Genomic DNA, 17,518 nt, shown 5'->3' on the forward strand with positions numbered 1-17,518 from the left:
GAACCGAGAACTTTGGCCTCAAGGTCATGAGAGGAACTTTGGAGCCCATACTGACCACCCCCAGGTTGTGGGGTCCAAGGGAAGGTTCTGGATATGCTGCCGCAACCTAGAGTGAAGATGAATATACGTATTCTGCAGTCTGCGAGGAATTGAAAATGAAACTAGTCACAGGGAAGGCAGCCCCAGTCGACCTTTCACTTGCCACTGAATTTCTGTAAATTGAGAACTTGGATGCTACAGGTGGAAGAAATAAACGGTTTAAGGGTTTATTTTAGGTAGACAGGCTTAACTTCAGGCGTGCGTGCCATTCATAAAAGGTGGAGGAAGCCGATCAGCCTCCGCTGTGGTTGACTTTGGTAACTCGAACAGTTAACACAACCCAAACTCACGCAGAGGTGGGGAGAAAAACCACACCCCACAGGGGTGCGGAGCCAACTGAAGGGAGACAATCCGATTGGCAGGAGGTAGGAAGCCGGCCCCTGGGCGCGGCCTGCTCTGGGCAGGAGACAGCCGGGGGAAGCCGGGGGCTAGAGCCCGGCCGGCAGTCGCCCGCAGCTGCAGGGAGCTCGAGTCGCGCCTCCGCCCGGTGCGCCCTCCTCGGCCCGCGGACCCCTCGCTGCGCCCCGCCACTGGCATGTGTGCCGCCCAGATGCCGCCCCTGGCGCACATCTTTCGAGGGACGTTCGTCCACTCCACCTGGACCTGTCCCATGGAGGTGCTGAGGGATCACCTCCTCGGCGTGAGCGACAGCGGCAAAGTAAGCGAGCGCAGGGTCCGGCGCACCCCGGCGGGCGGGTGGGTGGAAGGAGCCCGGCGCGGTGCCCTGCCCGGGGCTCGCTTGGTGAGGCGCGGGCGCGCGGCCCTGGAGTTGAGCTTTGGGTTCTTGGGGAACGCAAGCACACCCTGCGGCTAGGTCCTAGGGCTGGCTCCGGAGTAACGAGTTCTCATAATCCGGGAGCGGTGGACTACTCACACCACTACCCGGTTCCCAGCCATCCGGGCAGCGGCAGAAAGGGGGAAACATCGGGGCACGTCCTCACTCTCCAAACTTAGGACAGGGGTGGAAAGCCGAGCCTCCCGGCGCTCCTCTTTACCTCTCCGGCACCTGGCACAGTGCCGGGCTCGGGGTAGGCGCTCCATAGATATGGTTGAATCAAGAGGTAACAGTGGAGGGAGGAGTCATTTGATCAGGGTTTAGTGCGTCCAGGACATAGAATAAAAATAATTGATTTAATTCACCCAATGATTCAACACAGATCATTACCACTGATGCAGTCTCGACAACTTGTAATACTAGAAAAGATAGTCTGAAAGAAATTACACATCCCGCCCCCCAACGTATACACATATACACACACATCATAGCCATTTGCGTCAAAGCAAGCAGTTCGTTTTAAGGTTCAAAATGTCTTCTTTGAATATATCTTCTATACTTTTCCGAAATCAAGATTACGAGTGATGTAGGTAACTTGATATTTAACATTTCCCGTTCCATATAGGAACGGTGGTTATATCAGCTATGGCTTGCCAGTTTGATACGTGAAGCCATTCCATTTGGGGGAGGAAAAAAAATATGGGGATGGGATATTTTTGAGCTTCCAACTACCAGTTTGGTTAGGGAAAGTGCGGTTATTTGTTATTTATTTGGTTGAAAATACTATTTTTGACTAAAGATGCTACCAAGTCAGTGACAGTTTTGCATCATGCCTCTTATGTTTGGGAGTAACCAAACCCTATATTCTTATGGTGCTTAAAAAATATTCTCTCTGTGCACATTCGGGGAGCGAATGTTTCCAAGGCAACAAAACTCTCAGAGCTATCCCAAGTGGGGAAACTCATTAATTCTGAAACTGATGAATCCATGCATGGGGACTTGGCCCCCAAATTTCAGGGAACTCAGGTTTGGGGCAAGTCCCAAAACGCAAAGGAAAAGAGACTGCTAAACTTGTGAAAGATCAGAAATTTGTGAAAATTAATTTCCTAGGCCAGGTGCAGTGGCTCATGCCTGTAATCCTAGCATTTTGAGAGGCTGAGGTGTAGATAGCCTGAGTTCAGGAGTTCAAGACCAGCCTGAGAAATATCTAGACCCTGTCTCTAATACATAGCTGGGAGTTGTAGGGGGAGCCTGTAGTCCCAGCTACTTGGGAGGCTGAGGCAAGAAGATCTCTTGACCCCAAGAGTTAGAGGTTGCTGTGAGCTATGATGCTATGTCACTCTACCGAGGAGAACAAAATAATACTGTTTCAAAAAATAATAATAATTTCCTATATCTAGAATTTTAATTGATAGGTAGCAGGCTAAAGGATGTGATTGGGGATTGGCTTTAACCAGTGGAAAGAAGTAACAAAAGGAACTGACTTATCCGACAAATTACCTTTTCTGGGGGTTGCACAGAAGAAGAATAAAAGAGTATCCTGAACATGCAATTAGTTGAGTCAGGGAATCTATTCCTAAGGAAAGAGCACACTGAAGTTATAAATTTAGAAAACATGCTATTTCCCCACAAGATTACTTAGGAATTGAATACAAAGGTGAGTTAATCGAGTGGCTTAGCTGCAAGGTATAGAGCTCCCTACTCAGAGAATTGATAACTATTGCTTTCCTACCAGATGCAAGCACTTGATTCCCGGCTGTGTCATACACATTTCAAGACTTGATTTTCTTCATTTTGAAATGGGAAATATCTCGCCTTTTGGGTTGTCAGGATAAATATTTGTATTAGAAATTTTCAGGCTCAGCGCCTGTGGCTCAAGCGGCTAAGATGCCAGCCACATACACCTGAGCTGGCGGGTTCGAATCCAGCTCGGCCCGCCAAACAACAATCATGGCTGCAACCAAAAAGTAGCCGGGAGTTGTGGCGGGTGCCTGTAGTCCCAGGTACTTGGGAGGCTGAGGCAAGAGAATTGCTTAAGCCCAGGAGTTGGAGGTTGCTGTGAGTTGTGATGCCACGGCCCTCTACTGAGGGTGACAGCTTGAGGCTCTGTCTCAAAAAAAAAAAAAAAAGAAAGAAAGAAATTTTCAGTATTCAAGGCGGTGCCTGTGGCTCAGTGAGTGGGGTGCTGGCCCCATATACTGTGGGTGGCGTGTTCGAACCCCGCCTCGGCCAAACTGCAACAAAAAAATAGCTGGACATTGTGGGGTGCACCTGTAGTCCCAGCTATTTGGGAGGCTGAGGCAAGAGAATAGCCTAAGTCTAAGAGCTAGAGGTTGCTGTGAGCTGTGACGTCATAGCACTCTTCTCTACAGAGGGCAACAAAGTGAAACTCTGTCTCAAAAAAACCCCAAAATAACCCAAATTTTCAGTATTCATAATATAATATCCCCTTGTAATAGATAAATAAATATGTTGAATCATCATGGTCTTTAAATTTTTACTGAGCTCCTAAAGCTGTTCTCAAACCTAGGGTTGAATCAGAGACATCTAGGGTTGCTTTATAATATGCTTATCCTGTCTCCAGAGGAGCTGAATCTGCAAGTCTGGAGTGGGCCCCAGAAAGTGCGTGTTTCCATAAGCATCCCAGGAAATTCAGACACAGATGTGGGTGGATTACATTTTGACTAACTGTAGCACGTAGTTTCTGGGATGGGACCAGTTGCATGAAGTGTCAGGAGTTTATTTCTCCATTTCAAGCCTAGATCTGGGAGAGCATCTCAGAGAGAAGGAACACACCTTCCTCTGTTCTCCTCTCTTCTAGGCCTCCTTCCTCCGTATAGATATACGAGGCCTCCTTCATATATGTCCAGAGAATGATAATGACTAACTGCTTTTAATACAGTAAATTAAAGCTCACTAAAAATCAGGTTAATATAAAAAGAAATCCTCTAGCTGACATTCTGTTATTGAGCAACATTCAGAGTTTTTCTACCCAAGTGTCATGTAGCTTTTTAAAGTAAAGACTATATAACGTGTTTAATTCATTTGACACTGTGTGCTCCAATCTTACTAAATTGCCTGATTCTTCCCACATACAAAGTACAGCAGGGTCAGATTGACTTTAAAGATACATACAGATGCACTGGGACTTTTACCCAGAAGCAAGAGGAAGGAAGAGAATAATTTTGGAGCCTGGGGTGACAGAAGCAAGTCCTATGGAGAAATAAAGACCCGAGTTCAGGTCCACAATCTCCATCTCTCCCCTGTCCCAAGACCACGGGTGAGACCTAATGTCACAGAGCCTCCATTTCCTCATGTGTAGAATCAGATTTCCTTTTGTTATGTATTAAATGAGATAATGTATGAAAATGCTCCATACTTAGTGGATACTTAGAATGTACCATGTTCATTCTGTCTCTTGCCTTGTCTTGGTCCCTGACATATTCTTAACCCCTTGCTCCTGGTGGTAGCATTTTTGCATGTTTTCGTTTGGTGGCACCTGTGTACACCAGATGGTGGAAAAAAGAAGCCAGGCATGTGACAAACTGTGTAGGATGGTTGCAGGACCTCAGGTATGAGTCTTCACTGCTCCTGTCATTGATCTACTGGGATGGAAGGATGACTCTGGGAAGACAGATCTAAGGGGCATTTTCTCCTAGGTATGCTAGTTCATTGTTTTCAGTACCATTTTTGGTCTTTACGAGGTCATTATTTCCATTTACAGATAAGGAAGTTGAAACTTGAGAAATCAGCAATTTGGTATGGTTGTGGTATAACTGGAATTTAATGTGGGCCGAAGGTCATATTCTCTTTCTTATAGCTGGATGCTTCCCTCGGGCACACTCTTTGACCTTCAGAAACTTGCAGGTCAGCAAGGGAGCTAAGACTTGTAGCCAATAATAAAAGTGGACTTATTTCTAAGTTAACCATGGGTTCATCACTGGAGATAAAATGATGAATGGAGCATGCAAACTCTGCCCTGCCCTTGTGGAATCGATAATTTAGTGATACATTAACAGAATCTGTGATGACCTATCAGAACTTGGACTAGTCTGGGGGTAGAGGAAAGGTTTTCCCCATATGAAGTGACATTTAAATTGTTATCTAAAGGATGAGTAGAAGTTAAATAGGTAGGGCAGGCAGGATTGGAAATAGAAAAAACCTTTTAGGTGGGTGAACCGCCTGTGCAAAGATCCTGGGGTAGAAAGGAATGAAAGGGTAGTTGGAGTCCAGAGGTTGAGGAGGAGGATAGCACAAGGTAAGGCTGAACAGGTAGGCAGAGCAAGATCATGGAGGACATTTGGGCAGTTGGAGTGGTAGTAGTGATGCAGGGATTGTGCCATGATCATATTTTGTAGTTTTTAAAGGTCATTATAGCTTCAGGATAAAGCATGCATTGGAAGGGAGTTAAGTGCAGCTAAGGAGGTCAAATAGGAGACTCTGACAGTAGGTTAGGTGAAATGGAATGTGGTTTAAATGAGAAAAGCAGTGTAATGTATCAATTAAGATATGAACGCCTGGGCAGCGCCTATGGCTCAGTGAGTAGGGCCCCGGCCCCATATGCCGAGGGTGGCGGGTTCAAACCCAGCCCCGGCCAAACTGCAACAAAAAAATAGCCGGGCTTTGTGGCGGGCGCCTGTAGTCTCAGCTGCTTGGGAGGCTGAGGCAAGAGAATCGCATAAGCCCAAGAGTTAGAGGTTGCTGTGAGCCGTGTGACACCACAACACTCTACCAGAGGGCGGTACAGTGAGACCGTCTCTACAAAAAAAAAAAAAAAAGATATGAACTCCTAAGGGTACCTCTGTTTTACCTATGTGCATTTTTTTCTTTTCTTTCTTTTTTTTTTTTTTTGAGACAGAGTCTCAAGCTGTTGCCATATGGAGAGTGCTGTGGCATCACATCTCACAGCAACCTCTAACTCTTGGGCTTAAGTGATTTTCTTGCCTCAGCTTCCCAAGTAGATGGCACTACAGGCACCCACCACAATGCCCGGCTACTTTTTGTTGTTATTGTAGTTGTCATTGTTGTTTTAGCTGGCCCGGGCTGGGTGCGAACTCACCAGCCTTGGTGTATGTGGCCAGCTCCCTACCCACTGAGCTGTAGGCACCGCCTTACCTATGTGCATTTGATCAAGTTACTTAACATTTCTATTTCTGAGTTTATTTATTTATAAAATAATTACTATGGTCCACCTCATAGGGTTGTCGAAATGATTACCTGGATTAATAAGTATAACATAAGTAGAATAATGAACGTACGTACTAGTTACTACATATGAATGTAGTACATGTCTGATAGACTCCAGTAGTTATTGCCAGCAGTGGAGACAGGGAGAGGTGGACAGAATCAGTAGCTATGCAGATCAAGCCAGCAGGATTCAATGATGGCTTATGTGTGTAGACTTAGAAGGCACTGCATTAAGAGTGATTCCCAGGTGTGTATAAATAGTACATTTATACCATTATGGGGCACACCTTGGCCAGTGATGGGATGACTTCTTGAAGGAAGTGGTAATCGCCATATAGAATCCTTAGGAGTTGAACAAAAGGATTAAGCAGCCCAGGGAAAGGGAATTAGCCAATGTTCTGCAAATCCCAAGACTGCTGGGTGAAGAAAGAGTTCTATCTAACCTGAGACTGCTTCTCTGTAAGTTCTCTCAGTCTGAAACACAAATCCTACTGTTCTTTTTCATCCCTTCCTTTTGCTTGGGTGGGTCAAGATTTATCTTCTGGCCAAGCTCAGACATTCAGAATATCCTGTTGGTCCTGAGAGGGAAATTGGGCTAAGCCATCCCTTCTGAGGTTGCTGTCGAAGAACTTGGCTTTTATCAGAAAGATGTGTTTAGGCCTGTTTATCACAGGATCATCTTGCAAATTTTCATTTTCTGGAATGCTGATTACTTTGTTCAAGATGCTCATGCCAGACACTGTTGGTTCCCTACTAAATAGCCATGGCCTCTTCATTATTAACACATCCTCAATTTGATCAGCCTGTAGTTACACTCAGCCCATGAATACATTATGCTGTGAACCAGTCATGGTAACTCTCTTTCCATTTACCAGAGACTTACTTTCCCAGCTTCCTGGAAGCTCAGAGTGGCCAGTGATAACATTCTGGCACACAGGTGATCTGCTCAGAAGTTCCCAGCATGTGGAAAGAGAGGTGCTTTCTTTCTGGATACTCTCATGGGAAGAAAGGATACCTGAGTTGCTGGTGCTACCATTTGAGATTATGAGGAAAAGGATAAGAGGATTTCAGAGATACTAACTCAGTGTCTGATATCCATCGAGCAGTTTAACTGCCCCTGGCAGTGTCTACCTTCAGAAAGAGATAATGAAATGCCTCTCCTGTCTAAACCTCTGGGTTGGGCATTAAGAGATAATGAAATGCCTCTCCTGTCTAAACCTCTGGGTTGGTCATTCTGTTCATTGCAGCCCAATGCATCCCTATTATCACATTGCTTTTTGAAGAATATTTTTCAAAGGACTGCTAGCTGCCTTCTCCCTTTTTTTTTTTTTTTTGTAGAGACAGAGTCTGACTTTATCACCCTCGGTAGAGTGCTGTGATGTCACAGCTCACAGAAACCTCCAACTCTCGGACGTAAGCGATTCGCTTGCCTCCGCCTCCTGAGTAGCTGCGACTACAGGCGCCCACCACAACGCCTGGCTATTTTTTTGTTGCAGTTTGGCTGGGGCTGGGTTTGAACCCTTCACCCTTGGTACATGGGGCCCGTGTCCTACCCACTTAGCCACAGGCACCACCCGCCTTCTCCTTATTGGCCAGAAATAGCAGCATCTTTTGAGGTACCCACATCAGTAGTCAAGCCCTGGCAATTTCCATCTGGGATATCTGTGGGAATGCCCTTTACTGTCTCTTGGCTAAAATATCACAGAAGGCTCCTGTTTTCTCTCCCCCATTCTAATATTTCCTCCCGTAGCTGACAGTCATCTGGAGCACAAGTAGCATCCTGCGTCTCCTCCTTATAACCATTCATAGCTCCCGGGAAGGCAGACGTGACAATATGTGGCCCTAACCTGTCCTTTAATCCTACCTCCTGCTTCAATCCTCTATCTGGCAAGTGGGGATATATAGTTACCATGACTGGCTTACACCATGTTGTATCCGTGAGCCAAGAGTTGTCTCTCCGTGAAAATTTCTCACTGTTTCCCAGCACATCATGTCTTTTTATCCTCCACGTTGTTGGTGTCAATCTCTCAATCTGCAATAGGCCGCCTTGTATTTCCTTTTCCATTCCACCTCTATCAAGGTGAACTCTTGCTCTTCCTTTAACGCTTGCCTCTGATGTCCTCTTTTTCTCAAAGGCTTTCCTGGACCTCATGCCTCAGTTGAAATACATTGTCCTCTCCATTTTCCTGTAAAAATTTTCACATATTTTAAGTCAGTACATTTCAGATGGTTAAAAGTGTAGCTTCTGGAGTCAGACAACATAAACTCAAATCCCAGCTCTGCCACTTCCTTGGACATATTTTCCAACATATCTAGGCCTTGGAACCCTCATTTACAGAATGTGGACAATCACAGCACCCTGATAGAGTTATGAGGCAAATGAAATAGTATGCTGTTATTTTTCTTTCACTAAGTAATTTCATGTTTGCCTTTTATTATACTTAGTTTTATAGAATGTTCCTACTCACTGACAAATACCTCCCAACCCCCCGCACAAGGGAGGTGAACTGGAGAGAAGGTAATACTTACGAAGTCAGACATTGCTAGATCCTCTGTCCATCAGTAATCCTGAGATTAGGTGGGGCATCATCTTCTTCATTCCCTGCTTGACGAATGAGGAAATGGAGGCTCAGAGTTACTTGGCATGGCAAAGGCAAGACTCAGAGCCCTGCCTGTCTGCCCTTCATGGGCTGTGTTCCCTCCAGGAATCCCTGCTGTGTTCTCTCAGGGAAGGGCTGATACTCTATGGTCCTCAAGGGCCCCTTAACATCGCCTTACTGTTTTAACACAAAGTAGGTGGTTGTTAAAGTGTGTTGAATGTGATATGTAGTACACAGATGTACATGTGTGATACGTAAAGATATTTCTAATTCCAAAGGGTTTCTTTAAAAGTGTGATTTGCCTTCCTTGAGACTTGGCAGCAATAGTGCTGGGCATGACTGGACTTTGCCGCCCCTGGTTGTGGATTACTAGAATTCCTCGGTAGTGCTGACTGACGTGCTCAGGCTGGGAGGCAGTGCGGGTGTTGGTGTACCTGACTCATGGCTGAGTGCCAGGAGGTTCTGACAGATGCAGAGATGGTGGGCAGTATGTCTTGTAGGCCTGTAGCAAGCCCATTTGCCCATCGGGCATTAATTTGATTATTTAGTATTAAAAAAAGATGGACTTACCTCACTTGTAAGAGGAGAAATCCAATCAGTAGTCTATTTACAACCTACCCTTCTCTTGCAAGGATTTAAGACAGTTCCAAAGGGCACTGGCAAATAGTGATGCCTTTATACATTAAAGGGAGAAGAAAGTCAGTTGTTAACATAAGAACAAAGTGGCTCTGCATATGTAGCTCAGCGGCTAGGGTACTAGCCACATACACCGGAGCTGGCATTGTTCGAATCCAGCCTGGGCCTGCCAAACAATGACAACTACAACCAAAAAAATAGCTGGGCATTGTAGTGGGCACCTGTAGTCCCAGCTACTTGGGAGGCTGAGGCAAGAGAATGGCTTAAGCCCAAGAGTTTGAGGTTGCTGTGAGCCGTAATGCCACGGCACTCTACTGAGGGCCACATAGTAAGAAACTGTCTCAAAAAAAAAAAAGCTTTATAAAATGACCTACACTTTTACTGGCCTCTAACTTTTCTACTAGGTGTCAGCTGGTAAAGGCATATGTCTGTTACCTAGTTGGCAATGTCTGTACTAAAGCAGTTGTCCCAAAGGAGCATATCTGTTCTAGGTTGCAGAGTTCAGACTGGAATTTCTCCTCTATGGACGCTGTGTCTTATAATTGTGCTTAACAAGTTTCTTACACAGGTAGAGTCTTATAGGATTGCCTGTGTTGAGTACCTTTTAACTTGAGCTAAAGATGTGACAAAAGAAGGGGTCTGATGCTGTGAGAGATCAGAGGGAGGTTGTCCAGGATGCAGGTGCTGGCTGGTCTGAAATGAGGTAGATTTCAGGATGCCAGAGGGTGGCAGGGTCACATGTCCTTTAAGCACTTGTCCTAAGAATAGTTCTTTCAGTGGAGGTTTTGAGGAACATCAGGGGGCAGGAGCCTGAATAGTTCCTTTTAGCAAAGCCTGGAGTACAATTGTTTTGTGTCACCAGTAAAATGCAGACCCACCCCACGTGCCTTTACTGTAATCTAGCTTTGGAGATATTTAGGAGCCTAATGAGAGACTATTTAATTCAAATCAATTTACATTCGTGAGAAATACTCTTGCATTATGGGAGCCCAAGACAAGGGAGTTGCTTGAACCCAGGAGTTTGAGACTAGCCTGGGCAAGATTAGAGAGACCCTATCTCTATAAAAAAATTAAGAAAAATAAGCCGGGTGATATGTGCCTGTAGTCCCAGCTACTTGAGAGTCTGAGGCAGGAACATCCTTTGAGCCTAGGAGTTTAAGGCTGTAGTGAGCTATGACTTTGCCACTCTGCTGTACTCCAGCCTACAACAAGCAAGACGCTCTTTTTTTGTTTTTTAGAGCTGATTTTGAGCCAGCTTGTAATGTCTGCTTGTTTCCCATTTTGCTGATGTAAGCCATTTCTAAAACTCCCCTCAAATATTATCTCCAAAATCTTCATTATCACTTTTCTATTCCAAAGTGATCTCTTGTTCCTTTAGATATCTTGTTTATCATCTGTTCTTAGATATATTTGCTGACCATGTGCCTGACTTCTATATATTTTCATTTTAACTGATGGTAAACTCCTATTCACATGACATAAGAGAAGAAAATAGAAAATATCTAATGTTTCTGCTAAGCACAGGATCTTGCAAATATTATAGGTGCTTGGTAAATATTTAATGAACGAATGCTCTGAAAAATTATAGCAACTGTTGTGGAATTTGTCTTAATCTTTCCTGAGATTGTTTCTATAATAAAATACAATTGTACTTTAGAAAAAAATACAATATTGTATTATTATTATTTTTTTTTTAGACAGAGTCTCAATCTGTCACCCTCTGTAGAGCCCTATGGTCTCATAGCTCACAGCAACCTCAAACTCGTGGGCTCAAGGGAGCCTGTTGCCTCAGCCTCCTGAGAATCTGGGACTACAGGAAACCTCCACAATGCCTGGCTATTTTGTAAGAGATGAGGTCTCGCTCTTACTCAGGCTGATGTCGAACCTGAGCTCAGGCAATCCACCTGCCTTGGCCTCCCAGAGTGCTAGGATTACAGGAACGAGCCACTGCGCCCAGCCATCTGAGGGTGATTTTTATGTCACAAACGATAGCTGTTCAAAAGTTGTTTGTCCTGTTGATTAAATCCAGTCTGGTTATGTTAAGAGGTTTTGTTTTCAGTCAAACTAATGGGATACAACTAAGAAAGAATGAAATTGTGATTTGAATCCCAGATCTCTTTCCTCTCTAGCACTTACCCTCTGGATTTGATGTAAAGATCCTAGTTACCATTTCAACCACCTGAGCATTTAGCTTTTCTTTCTCAATCCTGCCTGCTTTATTGCTGTCTGCCTTTGAATTCCTGCTAGAATACTCACCTTTCCTCCTGTAGCCATGTCCAAAATCATCTTCTCTTATGCTGTTCCCCTCCTGGTTCCGTCCCCATGGAAATTGTGCCAACTCTTTCTTGGTCTTTTTTTTATTATTGCTTGGTGCCCTTGTCAATAAAGCAATTTTTGTGCCTTGTTTCCCAGCACTCCTAAAAGTCAAGCAGAGTCTGGAAATAACCCCAAGTTCACAGTCTTCCTGCAATCCCAAGCTTCCCCAAACAATGCAAAAATGGTGGCTCTTAAACTAATCAAATCAATAGGCTTAAACCAGAATTTAATGAAACTGACTGAAGATACACACATACTTTACAAGAGTTGGTAAGTGGTATTTTTTGTTTTGTTTTTACATCCTGATTGAAATAGATTCTTTCCAAGTCTTCATATCCTGCTTTTCTTCAATGAGTCATCCATTAATCTCTACTCCCCTCTCCCCACCTCCACACCCTAGCTCCACCCTCACCCCCACAATCCTTGCAACGTCTGCATTTGGAGTTTTCTGTGGAGGAATTCATAGTTTTCATAGATGAGTGTCCCCAATATGTCAAAAACCTCTGTATCATCTGATCTGGTCTCTTGGATAGAAGTATTTCATCTGATAACGTACCTGTCTGGACTTTATTTAAATGGTTTTAGTGATTAGTATACTAGACATCTATTTACCCAATTGTGTGCTAATAATGTCACTTTCGTTTTTCATTGCCCCGATTTTAAGAGAACCAATTTGAGCCTTGCCTACCATAACTGTTGAAAAATCCAGGATGAGTCATGTGGGGACTTCTCTTTTCCTTCCACCTTCCAGAGATCCCCGGAGACATCAGTGATCCAGGCATTCATTGCTTCCCAAATGTTGATTGTTTATTATGTCCCTGGGACTTTTCTTGTTCTGGGACTGTATCTGGGAACTAGATAAAACTGGGGTGCTCTTGGAATTTCCCTTCATTTTTGAAATGGGATCTTCCAGATGTCTAGTTCTTAAATGGATACGACCCCTGCTAAGTCCACCATGTCCACTGATGCCCTTGTTCCTTTGGCCTTGTAATCCGTCACATGGGTGCTGCTCCCAGCCATCTGTCCGCTGTTCCTCCCTTTCCTGACCAGGCTGGGAAGGGCCTTCCCAAGGGCAATTCAGTGGTTTCTCTACACTCCATGCACAGCTTGTTAGCTTGTTCTAGAACAATTCATACAGACTGCTGTGTTCAGGCTGGTCTTAACATTTAGCTTCCCCTGCAGGGAAAAGAACAATGTTATGTTCTTTCCTGGTGCATCTAAAGATACTAAGAGAACCAAGTGCAAGATAAATTCTCAATTGGGCCCTTAAATCTGATGATAATTTTTTAAAGTAAGAGTACCATGGTACATTTAAAACATTTGAAAAGTTTGGTTAATTAAAATATTCGTAATACATCCCTTGTATTTAGCAGTTGTGCATTAAAATGCTATACATCATGATTTAAAATGGATACATTTTGTGTGTAACTCATATTCATTCATTGCACTTGGCTTCTTGTACATGACACTGGGTTATCAACTCACAAGTACAAGGCAAATTGATGATATCGACCATATTGACAATAGTAATATTGAACACTTATTGAACAGTATGGGCTTAGTATTGTTACATACTAAACTAACACTTATTGGCTTAGTATTGTTATATACTAAGCTCTATACTGACTGCTTTGCAGGAATTATCTGAGTAATCCTCATGATTACTTTATGAGGTGACACTATCTTCCTTATTTTGTAGATGAAGAAACTGAAGCTCAGAGTGTTGATCCTAATCCTGAGATGATGATGATAAATGGCAGGATTTTCTCTCTCCTAAAGCCCTGTGTAGCTCTTTGTTTTGAGACTGTCACACAGCAGAATTGCTTCCTTTACCTAAATTGTTAATAGAATTCAATTCCTAGGACTAAAGGTGAAGATCGACTCATCTCTTCTGATACATTTTCTAAAATTGAGCAATAAATATTGACCATCTCCCAAAAGATCTTGCTTCCTGCATGCTTCTGGCCTTGTCTCCTACCTTCCTAAAACTTCATCCTTTTCCTTAGTGAAAGAAAGCCTTGGTTAGTGGACTTAATCACAGTAGCATTGACTTGACAGAATAAATTATCTTAACTTTATTTTATTTATTTATTTTTTAAGACAGAGTCTTACTATGTCACCCTTGGTAGAGTGCCTTGGTGTCAGAGCTCACAGCAACCTCCAACTCTTGGGCTTAAGCGATTCTCTTGCCTCAGCCTCCCAAGGAGCTGGGACTACAGGGACCCGCCACAACGCTTGGCTGTTTTTTTGTTGTAAATGTCCTTGTTTAGCAGGCCCAGGCCGGCTCTGAACCCGCCAGCTCCGGTGTATGTGACCGGCTCCCTAAGCACTGAACTATGGGCGCCGGGCCTATGTTAACTTTATTTTTAAAAATTTTTGTTACTGTTGTTATTATTGTTGTTTTGAGACAGAGTCTCATGCCCTGGGTAGAGTGCTGTGGTATCATCATAGTTCATAGTAACTTTAATCTCTTGAGTTCAAGAGATCACCTTGCCTCAGCCTCCTTAAATTTAACTTGTAATTGATACCTGTTTTTCAAGAACTTTTTTGTTTTTTTTTTTTTTGAGACACGGTGTCACTCTTGTCACCCAGGCTGAAGTGCAGTCGTATGATGATAGCACTCTAATCTCAGATTCCTGGGCTCAAGCCATCCACCTCCTTCATTCAGTCTCCCAAGTAAGTAGCTGGGACTACAGGCACCTACCATAGGCCTGGCTAATTTTTTTTTTTTTGTAGAGACAGAGTCTCACTGTACTGCCCTCGGGTAGAGTGCTCACATGGCTCACAGCAACCTCTAACTCTTGGGCTTGCACGATTCTCTTGCCTCAGCCTCCTGAGCAGCTGGGACTACAGGCACCCGCCACAACGTCCGGCTATTTTTTTGTTGCAGTTTGGCTGGGGCTGAATTTGAACCTGCCACCCTCAGCACCGCCCCGGCCTGGCTAACTTTTTAAATTTTTTTGTAGAGATGGGGACTTGCTATGTTGTTCAGGCTGCTGTTGAACTTCTAGGTTTAAGTGATCCTCCTGGGTCTCCCAAAGTGCTGAGATCACAGGCATGAGTCACCATGCCCAGCCTGAAAACCTTTTTAACTGTTGAATTTGGTGTTTCTACTTATGAAATGCAGTTTTCTTCCTATGAATTAGTTATTTATGCATTATTACCTAAAACCACGCCACCATCTACATCCCTCATGTTTTCTCTTCCTGTCATGACCCTGTTCAGGTTAGTATCATCATGAAATGTTTTGCTGTGGTCACAGTATTCTTTTTTTTTTCTTACCTTATTATTTTTCATTTTATTTATTTATTTTTGAGACAGAGTCTTACTTTGTCCCCCTGGGTAGAGTGCCATGATATCATAGCTCACAGCAACCTCAAATTGATGGGCTCAAGTGATCCTCTTGCCTTAGCCTCCCAAGTAGCTGGGACTACAGGCACCTGCTACAATGCCCAGCTATTTTTAGAGATGGGGTCTTGCTCTTGCTCAGGCTGGTTTTGAACTCCTGAGCTCAAGCAATCCACCTGCCTCGGCCTCCCAGAGTGCCAGGATTACGGGCATGAGCCACTCTGCCCAGCCCCTATTATTGGGTTTTTAATTTGTTTAATTTTTCTTTTGTATTTCATATATATTAAATCATAGCTGTGTACACGAATGCAATCATGGGGTACAATGTTCTGGTTTTATATACAATTTGAAATATTTTCATCACACTGGTTAACATAGCCTTTATAGCATTTTCTTAGTTATTGTGTTAAGACATTTATATTCTACACTTGGTAAATTTCACATGTACCCTTGTTAGATGCATCATAGGTGTGGTCCCACCAATTACCCTTAAAATTTTTTTTTGACAGAATAAACCTTCGTCAGAACTCCCACCTAAAAACTCAACTGTGTCAATCTCAGTTTATTAATGGGCTATTGATTCATGAATTAAAAACATCCTTAAGGGCTAAAGCAATCACAAGGTAATTATAATTTCAAGTGAGTTCTTCTAGGCTTACATATAATAATACAGAAATTTGAAGGTCCCAAGTTTCTCCAACAGCTTAAATGGAAAGAAAAAGTACATCATAAGATCATAAATCTCCTCCCTGCTATGCAGTCCGTATATCCTTATATACTCATGTAGGAAACACATTTCTAGAAGGAAATATTAAAATAAAAACTTCAACAATATTTTATTTTGCAGCGTGGGAATGGAGAACTGAGGAAGAGAGGGAAATTTTTTTTTGTATTGTTATTTTTTTGGTTTTGTTTTGCTTCTATGATGTAAAGCCTATTTATTATACTGTAACATTTTTATTTTTTTTACTTTTGGCAACATACATATGACATAAAATTTGCCATTTGACGTGTGGCATTCAGTGTCATTTATTGTGTTCTCAATGCTGTACTACTCTCACCACCACCCCACCATCTAGTTCCAGAATAAATTCAACACCCCAACGGGAAGCTCATCACCCATTAAGAAGTCACACCTTATCCCCTACCTTTCCCCCCACCAGCAATCACTAATCTGCTTTCTGTCCCTCTCCATTTGCCTCTTCAAGATATTTCATATAAACAGACACGTACAATACATGACCTTTTGTGTCCATCCATGCTGTGTCAACTGTCAGAATTCATTCCTTTTTATGACTGAATACTATTCCACTGAATGGATAGACCACATTTTGTTTATCTACTTATCAGTTGATGGACACTTGGGTTGTTTCCACTCTTTGGCTATTTTTGGCACTGCTGCTGTGACTACTTATTTATTTATTTATTTTATTTTTTTGCTATGGCTATATTGTGCACATGTTTAAAAAGCCAATTTATTTAAAAAAAAATCTTTTTATGGATCCCATTGCCCAACTGTGAGATCCATGTAGGCCTGGACTTGCCAACTGTTTGCTCAACCTTCTGTGTTGTTTTGTGCTTTATGATTTTGTCCCTGCTTCTTCTTCACCTCCCATCTGCTGGATGAATACACTTTTCAGGATCCACTTTAATCATCACCTCTCCACTGAGGTCATTGCTGACACTGTTTCCGCAGGCAGAGGGCTGGCTTCTTTGTACCCACTTCCAGTACCTCTTTCTGGCTCCTATTTGATTTAATGGGTCTCTCCCATAACCTAACCTTGAAGGCAGGTCTAGGACTTTATCATCTTTGTATCCACAACACGTCGTATGTGGTCAACAGTCAGATGAAGAATTCTTGGATTTTTTCACCATAGGATAACCAGGTTTGAAAAATTCACTTTAGAACCCACCCAAATTTTCAGTGGCTAAACGTATCTCCCAGATAGCAATTCTTTGAATAAGAACTCTAGGTCTTCCCAACATATTTGGTCTCTGGCAGCCATAACTAGTTTCATGTCCTGGTGAATAATTAAGAACCCTGGAAGAGGAGATTTCAATTAGAACTCCGAAGACCTTATAAACTTTTCAAATGCTTTCCAGTAGGACTATGTTAAGGCTCTGTAATAATGTGGATTATAACACTCTGCTTATTCTCTTTGGTTTTATATTATGGCTTATTAGCTACTTGCCTCTTCATAAGATGGTTGAAATGTTGCTTGTGAACACCATTTGCAATTTACTATTGTGGAACATGGTAGACCCTCCATAAACAATAGCTTTTATTATCCATTTCTGGTCCTTCACTTTACATAGTGTTTTGTTTTTTTTTTCTGCACAAAATCAACACTAAATAAGTGCTTTTGAATGAAAGAGGGAATAGAATCAATTGCTGTGCTCTCTACGGAGTAGATGAGAAATAGTTAATGAACATTCTCAGCTGGTCATAGCCAGAGTGTTTTAAGGTACAATACAAGAAGTAACTTGGTTAGTGCCTTCTCGCGTGGTGGGGCAGACTTTCCCCTTGTATTATTTATTCTAGAGGGTCTTTTCTTCC

At 43.0% G+C, this 17,518-nt stretch overlaps 1 protein-coding gene across 1 annotated transcript in view; it reads left to right on the forward strand.

Moving 5' to 3' along the window:
• Positions 1 to 452: 452 nt before the first annotated feature.
• GDA (guanine deaminase) overlaps positions 453 to 17,518 on the forward strand; it is a 111,547-nt gene continuing 94,481 nt past the window's right edge. Inside the window, exon 1 of the mRNA XM_053574998.1 lies at positions 453 to 757. Coding sequence (XP_053430973.1) covers positions 635 to 757 — 123 coding nt within the window. The 5' untranslated portion in view covers positions 453 to 634. The remainder of the gene's footprint in view (positions 758 to 17,518) is intronic.

The sequence above is a fragment of the Nycticebus coucang genome, chromosome 2, assembly GCF_027406575.1.
Source record: "Nycticebus coucang isolate mNycCou1 chromosome 2, mNycCou1.pri, whole genome shotgun sequence".
Classification (NCBI taxonomy): domain Eukaryota; kingdom Metazoa; phylum Chordata; class Mammalia; order Primates; family Lorisidae; genus Nycticebus; species Nycticebus coucang.